General features: G+C 41.3%; 1 protein-coding gene across 4 annotated transcripts in view; it reads right to left on the reverse strand.

The window, feature by feature from the left end:
• RAVER2 (ribonucleoprotein, PTB binding 2) overlaps positions 1–14,648 on the reverse strand; it is a 50,184-nt gene that overhangs the window by 14,170 nt on the left and 21,366 nt on the right. For 2 of the 4 annotated variants that reach the window (XM_077333461.1, XM_077333459.1), the window contains exons 3-6: positions 10,972–11,441; positions 6,462–6,653; positions 5,137–5,263; positions 2,762–2,844 (exon numbers count right to left, since the gene is read on the reverse strand). In XM_077333461.1, the coding sequence (XP_077189576.1) occupies positions 2,762–2,844; positions 5,137–5,263; positions 6,462–6,653; positions 10,972–11,441 (872 nt within the window). Of the gene's footprint in view, positions 1–2,761; positions 2,848–5,136; positions 5,264–6,461; positions 6,654–10,971; positions 11,442–14,648 lie in introns of all 4 variants that reach the window. The other 2 variants (XM_077333460.1, XM_077333458.1) reach the window with 1 other exon arrangement.

Genomic DNA, 14,648 nt, shown 5'->3' on the forward strand with positions numbered 1-14,648 from the left:
TGGCATACCAACCCTATTTTGTGCCTCAGGAAGATAATTTTTTTTAGCACCCCTCCTATAGTTTTCTCCTCAGCAAGCCATAGATGATTTATGGCAACCATAGGTTTTTCAAGTCAAGATATATTTGGAGGTGGCTTGCCAAAATAGTGATTGCAGGCTTCACCAGACTGGATATTAAGAAACACTCTATCCCCCAAGAAAGTGCCCCCATTTTCCAGTGTTTCTAAAGGACTAAAATCAAACCAGAGAATTTCTGTGGGAGTTATTTTTGCAAGCCCAACAGAACCAATGCAGTGTACAGAGTACCCAGCAGTACCAGTGCAATCACAGAGTGCCCAGCAGAACCCAGTGTCATTGTGGCAATGCCAGTTGATGTCAGACACAGAATCACAGTTCAAGCAAGGGGCGGGTTGGAAGTTCAGTAGAACCAGTCCAAGGAACAGTACCTAGCAAACCTAGCACCTTTTGTTCATAATATTAACAAAGGTTTGCTACTATACTACTCTTAAATACATTTCATCACCAAGCAGTATAAGAATGACAAGGTTTTGAGATCAAGAAGTAAAAACTAAGGGTGGGGGGCACAGAAAAAATAGATGACGAAAGTGAATTAGCAATGTGTGGAAAACCAGGAGAGAAATTAAGAGACGGAAATTGTTGTTTTATCTTGCAGCAACACCCTAACTACTGCTTTTTAAGATCTGGCTGAGCTGAGTGCAAGGAAAGGAAGAGAGAAAGGCTAGACTTTTGGATAAAATGACCTGCAGTCTGACAGTTATTGTAGCAGCTATAAGCATGCTGGCTCGATTGTACAATCTGTTAAGCAAGTTTGCTTCAGTCTAGGAGAAAGGAAAATCTTAGACTGTTTTTTGCTATTGGCCTTTTCTGTACATAGAATTTACTCCATGTTTTGACCGTACTGGGTTTAGAGTGACTTAATTTTTATGATTTATGAGCACTCTGCACTGTTCTGTTTTCTCTTTTTTTCAGCAGACTTGCAGATTGTGCTCTGCACTTCTTTGAAAAAATCATACCAGCTAGCTGTGCTGGCCATTTTTTTCATCTTGGGCCTAGGCCAACATCAGCCATCCCCTGATTTGTTACTGGTAAGGCAGGTGTGTTCACTGCTCCCCTTCCTCTGAGGTTGCCATTATGTGCTGGACTATGTACGTGCAAGCAGAAATACCACCCCACCCCCACTACAGTGTACAACATTAGCATGAGTGAAATGTCATAAATGTTTGTTTCTCGGTCTCACCCCCTCATCACTGTACTGGCTGGGGATTTGACAGGTGGATGGCCCAACTATCTGCCCTGCTGGCATGGTAATGTCATAGCATAGCAAGGACATGCAAGTATCATGGGTCTTCATATGGGTCTGGAAACACTGTTAAATCCATCTTCTGTGGATCTCCTGGAGTATTTCCCCATCAGGAGTCCCAAGAGCCCCAAAAGGGGCTGTTGGGTAAGGGAAAGGCATGGTGCCGCTGTTCACTGGCTTGAGCCCCATACCTCCACAGAACAATGTTTACCTGTGCTTTGCCAACACCCAACATTTAATGTGTATACTCTGTTTGCAGCATAGTGCTTCTGGCATACAGCTCAGTGTTACTAGCTTAGTGACTGGCATGTGACAGTGGAACACTGCATGACAGACTTTAAAAAAAACACCACATGTGTAGTAGCATATTGCCATTGAGGATGGTCCAACAACGACTGTGGGAGAAGGGAGGAAGGAAAACAGTGGGCAGACCATTCTCCATATGGATGGTGTAACAGTAGAGGCCTGGATTCCCAGGGGCAGATGATGGGAGGAACAAAAAGGCCCGAAGGTTCAGTTCTGCTATTAAGAAAACTTCAGCTTGGGGCAGAAAAGGGGGAGTAATTGGGGCCAAAGCACTCTATAAAAACCCAGAGAAATAGCAAGCTGACCATGCGCTGGCTCCTGTTCACTAGAAAACCAATGCAGAAAAAAACCCTGAAGACTATCTAACCAGAAAGCAGTGTCACATAAAGAATGCAAAAAATAATCAAAGTAGAATGCACTGTGAAACTGGAAGAAAACACCATTGCAGACGAAGTTGAACTACATCAGCATAGTGGGAGTGAGTTAAGGGGCCACATCTCCCCCTTTGCAGACCCCTCCTTCTCAATCTAGGCAAACAAGGAAGGGTATGACAATGGCCAGAACTACATTTTAAAAATAAAAGGAAAGACATTTGGCTGGACTCAGAATTATGCTGGCTTTGAGGAACTCCTTCGAGGGCCTTCCTCAAGCTGTGCCTGGGGTGGATAAATTCCCCACCCCTCCCTTGGTGGGATCACTGATTCTGGTTTATGGACAAGAAACAAACTCTGCTGGTGGGCACAGAGGCATTAGAATAAACCAGGCCTCTACCATCACAAATCTTAAGAACTTGGAAATCACAACAATATTGTTAGATGTAACCAGGAAATAATCTCATCTTCATATATCTAATTGTTCCCCTCCCAATTCTTAAAATTTCAGTCCCATCCAGAAATATGACATTTTCAATCATATCACGATTATATAACTTGTGCTTGATCATTCAAAACTGAGCTATAAATGGAATTATAATTCAGCCTCACAAAGGGTTTCTAAGATGGAACAATATTTTAAACTAAACAATATTCAAGATGTTACTTCACGTAATAAATAAGATGTTGCTTTTGTTGCAAGCAAAATCTCAAATATGTCGATACAAAATGCTTCACAAAAAAAATCAGCTGATAAACATACCTGATGAGCTTTGTTCAAATGCAAAAAGGCTGGGCTGAGTGATGGGTTTACAAGATGTGGCAAACCCACTGGAGTTCCAAGAACTGCTTTAGAAAACACAGCAGGTAAATTGATACCATTAGGACCTACTTGCACATAAAGACATAACTGATTGCAAAAATCTAATTTTTCTTTACAATTTATCTTTTCCACTAATTTGCAGCACTATATGTATGAACAAAGAGCCTCTTGTGGCGCAGAGTGGTAAGGCAGCAGTCTGAAAGCTCTTCCCATGAGGCTGGGAGTTCAATCCCAGCAGCCGGCTCAAGGTTGACTCAGCCTTCCATCCTTCCGAGGTTGGTAAAATGAGTATCCAGCTTGCTGGGGGGTAAACAGTAATGACTGGGGAAGGCACTGGCAAACCACCCCGTATTGAGTCTGCCATGAAAACGCTAGAGGGCGTCACCCCAAGGGTCAGACATGACCCAGTGCTTGCACAGGGGATACCTTTACCTTTACGTATGAACAACTAAGCCCAAACACAATTCCAAGCTGTGGATTACTGTTCAGACAGGCTCTGCTTTTGAATTTGCTAGCATACATGCACAAATTACAGTTCTTTGCAGGAGAAGCATAACGCTTCTTTGGCCCCTTCACAATTTTGATCACAATGTAAAATGCCTGAGAACTACTATGGAGATCCTTAGTTTAGCCAGGTCCTAGGTTGAGGGCAGGCCATTTAGATCTGGGCCCCTCTCTGAAGCCAGGTCATCAGACTTACCCTGCATGCCTCGAAGCACTAGATTGAAGCCTGTGGAGTGGGGGGAGGGTTACTGTTGCCGCTATGGGTGGGTTAATTGGTTTTATCTTAAGGATTTTAAGGGAATTATTTGTACTGTTACCTGTCATGAGCCACTGCATGGGAGTGGTGGGTCACAAATCGAACAAATAAATGAACGAATAAATAAATAAATAAATTTGACCATGTGATCTTCTCCCAGAGAATAAGGGATACAAGCATATCCTTATCCATGGTTCCTCTATATATTTGTGAAACAGCCTGGGGGTGAAACATGTCCAGCTGTCCGAGTTGGAATAGGACCAATCAGGGTAAAGCTAGAAACTTTGTCTGCACACTGATTGGCCCTGCCCCTACAGCTCTCCCCCCTCCCTGGACGCTAGCCATGTTCCTCTCAGAGGTGCCAGAGACAGAGAGAGACACACAGAGCTCTGCCAGACAGCACACAAGCCCTCATTCCCTCCTATCACTCCTGCTGCGAGGGAGGCAGAGAGAGACACAGAGAGAGCTGCCCCAAACTGCACACCAGCCCTCCTTCCCCCCCTACAAACCAGCCCTGATTACCTGCTATGCCTCCTGCTGTGAGGCACACCAAGACACGCAGGGAGAGGGAGAGACACACACACACAGTGAGAGATCTGCACCTCCCAGTGTCCACTGGGTCATAGCACCCATTGCATTCCTGCTTGCAATGAGCTTTCTTGCTACTATGATATAATTGCTTTAAAAATATATATTTGATGGTCTGTCATTTAGAGGAGGGTATGGCACTGCTTCAGTTGGTAGTGAAAGATAGAATTAATAATTGTGGAATGAGTTGGCCAGGGAAGTAGTAGGTTCTTCCTCATTAAAGGTAAAGGTATCCCCTGTGCAAGCACCGAGTCATGTCTGATCCTTGGGGTGACGCCCTCCAGCGTTTTCATGGCAGACTCAATACAGGGTGGCCTTGCCAGTGCCTTCCCCAGTCATTACTGTTTTACCCCCCAGCAAGCTGGGTACTCATTTTACCGACCTTGGAAGGCTGAGTAAACCTTGAGCCGGCTGCTGGGATCAAACTCCCAGCCTCATGGACAGACAGCTTCAGACAGCATTTCTGCCACTTACCACTCTGCGCCACAAGAGGCTTAGGGGTGTTTTAAAGAGGAAATTGGACAGTTAACTCTCAGGGATGCTTGTGGTCAACCTGCATAATTCTACGATCCTTTGATACGATTTAGGACTAATTTCTATTGGTAAGAAACCCTAGTTCAAGTACCAAATAATTTGCAAGGGAGGAATAAACCTCCTTTATGCCTCTTAAAAGCTTTAGAGATTGATGTAAACATGGATCTACTAATGGTAAAGGACAGATGTACGTATGCATTAGTTACAGTTGTGAAAAGAAATGCATTGTTTTCATTTCTTCATACATTATTAGAATATCATTAACATATAAATCAATAAGTAAGCATTTTTAGCAATTTTTTACTTGGAAGAAAAAGTTATCAATAATAATATTTAAACAATTGGCTAGGAAAAATGATCTGTTTTGTTTGTGTTACTAAATCATCAAGATGGAAACTCCTTTATACTTCAAACTAATTTAAAAAAGGCTTACCAAGTTTATTATTACATCTGCGTAACTGGGGTTGTAGTAACATTTGTAACATCGCTGGGGTATTTAAGCTTTTCATAATCTGTGCAGCATTTGGCTCTGGGAGCAATCCCTTTCTGTTATTCCTCATCTTAAATGAAGAAGGTATATAAAAATTAGACCCAACAGAGAAGTAAGCTATGTTCAGTAAAACAAAGTTACTTACCTGTAACTGTGGGGCTTCAAGTTGCTGTCTGTGCAGTCATGTACAAGATAGAGCATGCACAAGTGCCCAGTTGCCCCAAACTATTGATCCTGTGGGCACTTCTGAAATTCTGACACAGAGTGGTATGTGCTGCCACAGGAGATAGAGCTTTCCCCAAAACGGCTGCTGCAGCTTAGCTTCAGTCACACAGTGAAGATACTTGTGTTGTGTTGGTAGCTGCTGCCAAAGCAACATTTTAAAAATCTGCACAGCCAGTTAAATTTCCAATGATCAGTCAGAAGCTCTTCTGGGTAAAAGCCCCACTTGGCCCTACTCACTTTCTAAAAATCCTTGGTGGATGTCCAGAAAGATGTTTGCAGGTGCCACAGTGGAGACCCCTGTACTAGAACTATGATAGAGAGCCCTTCCCACCAATCATGAGGGGTTTGATTATTGTACATGTGCTTTATTAAAGGTAGGTATGCAGGACTATACAAAGAGCTCTCCAAGACTATTTTAAAGCAAGCAATTTTGCTTACTTTACTGTAGCTTCTGAGCAGTTCTACAGAGAAAGACTTGCAAGCTAACCTAATTAATTATGTTACCTTCCATGAAAATACTTTCAGAGGCTGGTCTGCAGTAGAACAACTAGGCTGGTCTGCAGTAGAACAACTAGATTCAAGTCCTAGGACATCTCAGAGACCTACAAGATTTTCAGGGTATAATTTTGGGGGTGTTAAAGCTTTGTCAGATACAAATGGAACTCTGACTCTTGAAAGCTCATTCCCCCAAAAAACCTAACTGGTCTGTAAGGTGCTACTAGACTTGAATTCAGCTGTATGCGGTCAGAGCTGATGAAGTACAATCTCCGAATGTATTTTATAATTTGTATTTGAAATATGGTAGGTGTTTAAAACTCATCTAAGAAAATAATATAAGTCCTTTTAGTTAGGTTAAAGTCCACAGTGTCATCCTGAACACAGGGATGTATGAACCATGATGATTCTGAGGAATGGCACTTTCCTCTCTTTCCACCTCCAGCTGCCCTCTCCCAAAAACTGCTCCTTATGCTGGGTACAGAATAAGTTGCAATGATGGCTCCTGCCATCAGAAAGGAACTGAAACCCACAAAGAACTCTCTTACCATGCGTTGTGCTGCTATGAGTGTAGCAAGAGTGCCTCTTCCTGGAGCTCCAGGAGCACAGTATGATACATGTACTCGCTTTCCTTCAATAATCAGGCCATCTGTACCCTGCTGTATTTCCTCCGCCTGCTCTGCTGTTTCATACTCAATAACTGCAAAGCCATCAATAGAGTTATCTTCATCCTGAGCAAGCTAAAAATGACATTTTACAACACAATGCATAAAGTACTATTTTTGAATAATGGTTTCCAAACCTCAATATATACTTCCCCCCTACCATTAATTTCCTGTACAAAATCTTTAGAATGTCCAAATCTGTATTAACTTTAGAGATAATTTCTTCCATGCTAAATTTACCATGCAAATATTTTGTAGATGACAGACCCCCCTTGCACCTTACTTGAATTACCACTGCCCTTCCTTCTAATCTTGTAACGAATCTGACCTATGAAATAAATTTGAAAATTATTTTATGGCAATGTGAGGAATTAAACTAGAAAATTATTTGCACGCAAGGAGACATTTTTCTTCATATTTCTTTCATGTAATAAAAGGTTGTTATTTTTTCCATGTACAATTTTATTGATAAGCTCTTCTTTAATCACGTGAAAAATAGCAGTTGGGACATTTGTGAAATGTAGGGAACTGCCAAATTATGGTTTAATTTTGACACCTCAGTTGTTGGCTGTGATCCAACAAACCAATTTGCATTGCAGATTATGGAAGTTGATTTAGATTTCTCTTCATGAGCCTTCTCTGAAACATAGTGCAATTTGATTTTAAACACCCTACTTGCAGAAGTACTTGTAATTCAGTAGGCTCAATGGTTTGTTGCTGCTTAAGGGAACACCCACACCCAAGAGCTTAACTCTATGGAAGGGAGAAATGTATAAAACAGGCTCTTTGGATCTCTGCCATTAGCTTTCACTCATTTATGTAGCCTTCACTTCATGTGCTATTCCACTTCTGCTTGTTTTATTAAAACTGGAAATATTTTGTAACCCACCCTGTTTGATATGGAAGAGTGGGTTAAAAATAAATATATTTATTTATTTAAATCATATGGCACTGCAGCTGGCATTGCACTCCCCTGCCCCATCTCCACCCACACCTTTCCCAATGGATGATAGGCATTGTCTGGAAATCCTGTAAGGAAGATACAAGTAGCATTAGTTTGATGTCAGACTTTAATCATCTCAGAGAAAGTAGGGTTCGCATGTAGAATGCCGGCATTCAACTCAGTGTTTATAGAATGAAAATCAAATCAATTCAACTGCCTATATTTAAATAACTTTTGTGATTGTGATCTTGTCATATGAGACCCATAAGCCATTTCTGAAGCAATAAAGGGATTATGTATTGCAGCCTTTCTCTTTTACCATTGAGAAACCTCTGAAACATTTTTCAGGCTTTGGGAAACCTTAGAAGTGGCATGATTATGCAGAATATGGTTGGGAAGCATAGCTGTGCACATGCCCACCCAGAGCCCCTACCCATCTCATCCTCTCCAGGCCCATCATTGACCATTTTGGCAAGGGGGGGGGGCAGGTCAGCATGACCATATATGGTCATATCACCTGATAAATGTTGAGCAAAATTCAAAAACATATAAAAATTCATTAACTTCCTTCCATTCAGGAAACTCTTCTGGGGTCACCAAGAAATCTCTGGAAGAAAGCTGACTACATAAGTTCAAGCAATCTCTAGGGGGGGAAACAGCTATGGAGGGTCATTGTTTCCCTTTAAAAGCTTCTGCTAGGGCTCCACCTTCCTGCCAAGAGGGGGAGAAAGTCTTGAAAATTGTCCTTGGTTGATGTCAATCCACTCAACGAATGGTTTTATCACAGAGTTTCCAGTCCTAGAGCAGACTGACATAACTTTCCTTTCCCCTCCAGAAGTGACATAACATCAGCAGCCAATTCCCTTCCCCAATGTCCTTGACTCTCCCCAGCTCCTGCCAGTCACCATCCAAACCCTAGTTTTTGTCACTTGATAAACATATAACAACTGCTCATTTTTTCCTAAGAAATTCCTCTGGACCAATATAAAAGCAAATCCCATCACAAGAAAGCAAAATTCTCAGCAAAAAATGGGAACAGTACTCATATCAATAAAGCACACAAAAACGGGGAGATGCAACTAAAACATCTTAACATATCCTTAAACAAAAATATTTACACAAGTCAAAAGTTTGTTTTTCCAAAGGAACTCAGCATAAACAATGTTAGAATAAATGTTTAGAATAACAATATTATAAGTATAGTCCATGAAAGGCCAATGTATCTCCAAAACTGAAAGAGAGGAAATTCAGTTTAAAGAAAATGAAAAACAGAATAAGAGTCTTAAATACATCTCGCAACACACATTTTGAACAACATGTTCTCCACCTTTCAAAACATGGAATGTTGTATTATAAAGGATGCAGAACTAACCCATTCTACAGTGCAATCCTACAAAAATTGCAGTGGGTTTAGGTTTTAGAGAATCTGGCCAGGATTGCATTGCCAGAACATTGTTGTTGTTGTGAGGTGCGAAGTCGTGTCCGACCCATCGCGACCCCAAGGACAATGATCCTCCAGGCCTTCCTGTCCTCTACCATTCCCCGGAGTCCATTTAAGTTTCTACTGTCTCTGTCGTCCCCTTCTTCTTTTGCCCTCAATCGCTCCCAGCATTAGGCTCTTCTCCAGGGAGTCCTTCCTTCTCATGAGGTGGCCAAAGTATTTGAGTTTCATCTTCAGGATCTGACCTTCTAAAGAGCAGGCAGGGCTGATCTCCTCTAGGACTGACCGGTTTGTTCGCCTTGCAGTCCAAGGGACTCGCAAGAGTCTTTTCCAGGACCAGAGTTCAAAAGCCTCAATTCTTTGATGCTCAGCCTTCCTTATGGTCCAACTTTCACAGCCATATGTTGCAACTGGGAATACCATAGCCTTGACTAGACGCACTTTTGTTGGCAGGGTGATGTCTCTGCTTTTTAGGATGCTGTCTAGATTTGCCATAGCTTTCCTCCCCAGAAGCAAGCGTCTTTTAATTTCTTTGCTGCAGTCCCCATCTGCAGTGATCTTGGAGCCCAGAAAAATAAAATCTGTCACTACCTCCATTTCTTCCCCATCTATTTGCCAAGAATTGAGAGGGCCGGATGCCATGATCTTTGTTTTCTTGATATTGTAGAACACTGTAGGACATGGATTTACCATGTTATGACATGCACAACTTTACTTTTCCTCACCATTGTTCCCTATAATATTTGGAAAAGTCCCTGTGGGTGTAGCGCTGTCCGGGGACACCTCTGGTGTCGGTCCTGTGTTTCCACCTGCATGGGCCAATATGGGCCATGTGCCTGCTGCGTCCCACCCCCCAACACCTCCCCATTAGCGTCCACTGCATTTACACTTGCATCAGGCTTCTTACCTAGTATCCCATAAGAAAATAGTTTAGTGCAGCAATGTGCTATAGTTCAGGTGTGATGAATACCCTCCAGCAGCAATGGGAAGAGGTGTGAAGATATGCAACCAAAGGCAGATCATTTATCCATCTATCCAAGTATTACCTCCTTCAACTAGCATGACTTTCCAAATTCTTCACCAGTTTCCTCATCTGTGGTATCATAGATCCTTTTTAATGAAGATTCACGTGATTTAACATGGGACTTTCTATTTTGGTCCCTTCTTAACATTGTAGCAAACAATATCATCTATACACCATTCACTTCTAAATCTAGTTGGTGTATCTCCATATTTTTTCCACCATACAATAGTTATTTCTAGGCTGACATAATTATAGTATGTTATGACAGATTATTATGTATATATACATATTCATATACACATATGCTAGATCTCAATAAATCTAACAAGACCCACACTTGCTTGGAAACATTTCACTTTCCCTTTTTGTATCCAAATTGTATCCCACAATTCTTCCCTGAAAGTCCATGTAATCTTTCCCCTTTCCCTGTTCTTTCTTTCCTTCCCACTCACCAGCCAACCTACCTATATCTGCCTGCCTTCTTCAGCCTTTCCTTCTTACTTCTGCTAGTAACCTCTCCCCAAGAAAATTTTTGTAGATGACACACACTGAGCCAGTGCTCAGCAGGGCCCAGTTATGCAGTGGGGAACGCACAAGGATTTGAGGAATCCCCCTCTCTACATTATATCCTCTTTCTCTCTTCCTTGCAGTCCCCGTATCCTTACCTTTTCCTGTTTGAGAATTCAAACTTGGGTCCCCCAGATCCTAGCCTGAAACTGTAACCACTACAACACACTTGATTTTGTATGGTGGCTGCTGTTGAACAAATAGCGGGGCCTAGGTGAGTCATGCAAGTTGCATAGTTGTCAGTAGCTGGCTGATTGTTGGGCCTACTACTATTACTACTACTACATGAACTATCTTAAATGCATCTAAATCACTCATTATCTAAACATATTAAGCTGGATGCCAAATAAAGGAAGAATCCATAATATATGCACATAGAGAACATGTGCCAGCTGAAATGTAGTATATTTTTGCATACCTGGCAAAACATAGGTTTGTATTTTGATGAGAAGGTTTTCATGATATCCTCTGCATCATTATAATCTGTAGGGAGATTTTCCACAGAGAGGCATCTTGAATGTACATGGTCTGGCGATAGCTGGTTAATATCCATCCACTGGGCAAAAAGGACAGTTCCATCTAATTGCTTCCCTAGAAGGTCCAATCTAGCCTTAGCAGCAGAATCCTTTTTCATATATTCCACAAAACCATAGCCCTTGGAATTGCCCGTAATTTCACTGTAAATCAAGAAGTGTCTCTCAATATTACCATAGGGACGCAGCAACTCTTCAAAGTCTTGTAATGTATAAGAGGCAGGCAAGTTGGTAATACAGAGGAGGGCATCAGTTGGCTGAAGCTGCACTGATATTTCTTTGCCACGAAGGGAGCGCTGGTGAAACAGCTGTATTGCATGCTGAGCTTGCTCTCCATTTAGTAGAGTAACAAACGCTGTAAAAGAAAAGCACAACAAATTCTAGAGAGCAGGATGGCCAGATTTTGCAATGCACCCAAGGCAGAAAAACAGAAAAACAAATTAAGAAAAACAAAAATGAAAAAAAACCTGCCCCTCCCAGCAAACAGTCTCGAGGTGGGTTTCACACAATAATTTCATAAGCAAACAGTACAGTCAATTTATATAAAAAGTAAGAAGATAATTAAAACTGTAGTTTTCACTGTCACATAAGCAATACTAATAATAATACATAGCCAATTAGATGTTGAAAGACTGGAGGAACCAGAGGAAAAGGAGGGCAGAAGGGAGTGGGAGGGAGGCCTGAGATTTGGATATGATGTTGTTTATAGTCTAGCCAGCCTCAACCATAGGCCCGGTGAAAACGCTCCGTCTTACAGACCCGGCAGAACTCAGGGTTACAAAAGGGCCCTGATCTCTCTAAGGAGCTCATTCCATCAGACAGGAGTTAACAGGCCAGGTGGATTTACCAGCAGCTACTTCATTGAGTGGTCTTCTGTACAGGCACACGTGAGACTGCACTTTTGCAGACCTGCAATTGTGCAGTCCTCAAGTGGGACTGAACAGAAGTCATGAAAATGAACAATAAGCAAGCTTGAAGATCGTGTTTCAACAGCCAAATTATCAAGCGTGCTCCACAGGGAGTCCCCAAATAACTTTCTTCAACATTGGGAAGGCTTCTTAGCCTGCAGAGAGAAATAATCTTACTTTGGTGCAATGAAGGATCAAGTTCAGGCCAAAATGAATACAATCAAAAACACTCACAAGTATTTTCCATCTTTGATCTTTTATTATTAATTAATAAATTAAAAAATCAATAAAAACAAAATAAAACAAAATGAACAGTATTAAAGAATAAAAAAGAATGATTTTATTCTTTTGTGGTGGTTAAAATTTATCTATCAAAATTGCTCCTTTTATGGAAATGGGTCCAGTACTGACTGAAGGGCCAATCAGCCTGACCTCTGAATGAACTAAACATGCCTTGTTTTTCTCTCTTTCTTTCTTTTCAGAATACTGGAGACTATTTCCCAGGACAAAGATGGAACAAGAAGACATACTGATTGGATAAGATTATAATAGCTCCGTGATTCATGAGGATGACAGGGTCTTCTAGCCATCTTCCCCAAAGAACAGAAGGAAGAATGATCAATATCTGCATTCAGATCAGACAGGATTAGACTTGGAAAAATCTCCCTGTAATAAGATCAGGAAGAAATATATCTGGACAATAATATTTTACTGGTAGGGGTATCTCAAAATCTGTAACTCGAGGAAATAACAGATACGTATTACTCATTTGTAGAATTCTCAAAAAAAAGTTATTAAAATGTAAATTAGATGTGTCATAGTTGATACTGTAGTCCAAAGTGTACATTTGAATTTCACAATCACATTAATCTTTATTTGACAAAAATTGGCACTAGGAGGCAGGAGTGAACCATGCTGCCTGCTGCACTGTAATGTTTTAAACTATCATTAAGTAAACATGGGACAACTGTAAAGCTCTGTGTGATATAGACCAAGAACCTTTTTCCTAATGTGTGGAGGATGTTTCAGAAGAAATTGCATTGTTAACTCCAAGCACGTGGCTTGAGATATGCACTTTTATACACCCGAGATAAAACTGTACCTGAAAAATACATTATTGGTATTTCAGCATTCAGCATTCCAAATATTTCTTGGAATTATTCAGGGTGGTGAAAATTTGATCCCCCCTCCAAAAAAAATGATTAGGCAGGAAAATTGGGAGTCAGAGTTTTCAGGGTCCCAAAGAAAGGGTCCCTTTCCCCCCCTGTTTTCCCTTTGTTTCCATGATGGGGGAGGGGGTATCTATGTGCTTGCCTGGCTGCTTGTGTTAATTCCAAATGTATTTGCAAGTTTCAAGAGAGTTTTTTCTTCTTTGCTGGAGTTGCTTTGTTCACAGTATGCACAAAGATTCCAAAAATCTCTCCCTCCTTGGATTTGTTCTGCTGTGGCTTCACTTTGGTTCTGTTGCATTTGCACTGTTACCATGGCACTGCATTTTTCTGGCCATTCCAATAAATGCTATTTTTTCTACAGGGCTTGCAAAATCTACCCCCCCCCCCCAAGTTTCATGTAATTCTACATTTTAAATATTTCAGTTTTACAATGGAGAATGACATCGCTTCAGTACATTCAGTGGGTGATATATTTTGATTGTTCTGGCCTTTATACATCAGGATGGGATGATAAGAGTGCTACTTTCCACAAGCTTATCAGCATGAGATATGGTAGAATACTGAAAGTTAGGACGAGGTCACAGATGGAACTATAAAATCTCTAAACAGATTGTAATGGCGTGTTAAGACAATAACAGTAATAGATTTTCAGTTTTATGAAGTTATAGCAATATCAATGCAATATCAATGCTAATTTAAAAAAAATAAGCTAACTCAATCTGAAATCTTTGCTTCCTGAAGGTTAATTAATAATGTAAAATACTATTATCAGAACTGTTCATAGTTTAAGCATGACAAAGCTCAATATTAACTGAACTACCACACAACATGTTCTATGTAGAATTTCTTTTGGAACCATCAGCTGATACAAAGTACAAAAGCTGAGGTTCTTTGAACCTGCTAAAATGTATGTATAAAACCTGTACTATTCCATATGAATAGCTTCTGGTTTGTTTTTGTGTCCTGTTCAAATTGCTGGTGATAGAGTTGCCAGGTCTTCTGGTATGGTACTAGATGTCCCACCAGCACCCTCTGCTAGCTGCTGCTCTGTCAGCTGGTGGGAGGAAACTATAGTAAAAAATCTCCATCAACATGACAGTATTACATCTTCTCTGAGAAAATCCGGAAGTGATGTTGTGCCTCCCTAGGAATTGCAGGAAGCTCTATGGAGAGTTCCCAGCAATTCTTAGAGATATATGTCTTCTAGGTTTTCCCCAGAAGTGATATAACACCATTGCACTAATGAGAGCCGGGACTTACCGAAGGCTCCCCCATTGCCGCTGCGGATGAGCGAACCCGGCAGCGAAGAAAGGCACATCTCTTCTGACGCGCCTTACAGGAAGTGCCTCCGGGTGAAGAAAGTACCTCTTGGGTGGGGGGAGGAGTGGGCGTCTCTGACACCTATTTAAGCGGTGGGGCTAGCGTGCTCGGCCTCTTTCCTCCTGAACGCGGCTGCGAGAAGCTTCCCACCCTCCCTCTTTT

The sequence above is a fragment of the Paroedura picta genome, chromosome 4 (genome assembly GCF_049243985.1).
Source record: "Paroedura picta isolate Pp20150507F chromosome 4, Ppicta_v3.0, whole genome shotgun sequence".
NCBI classification, from domain to species: domain Eukaryota; kingdom Metazoa; phylum Chordata; class Lepidosauria; order Squamata; family Gekkonidae; genus Paroedura; species Paroedura picta.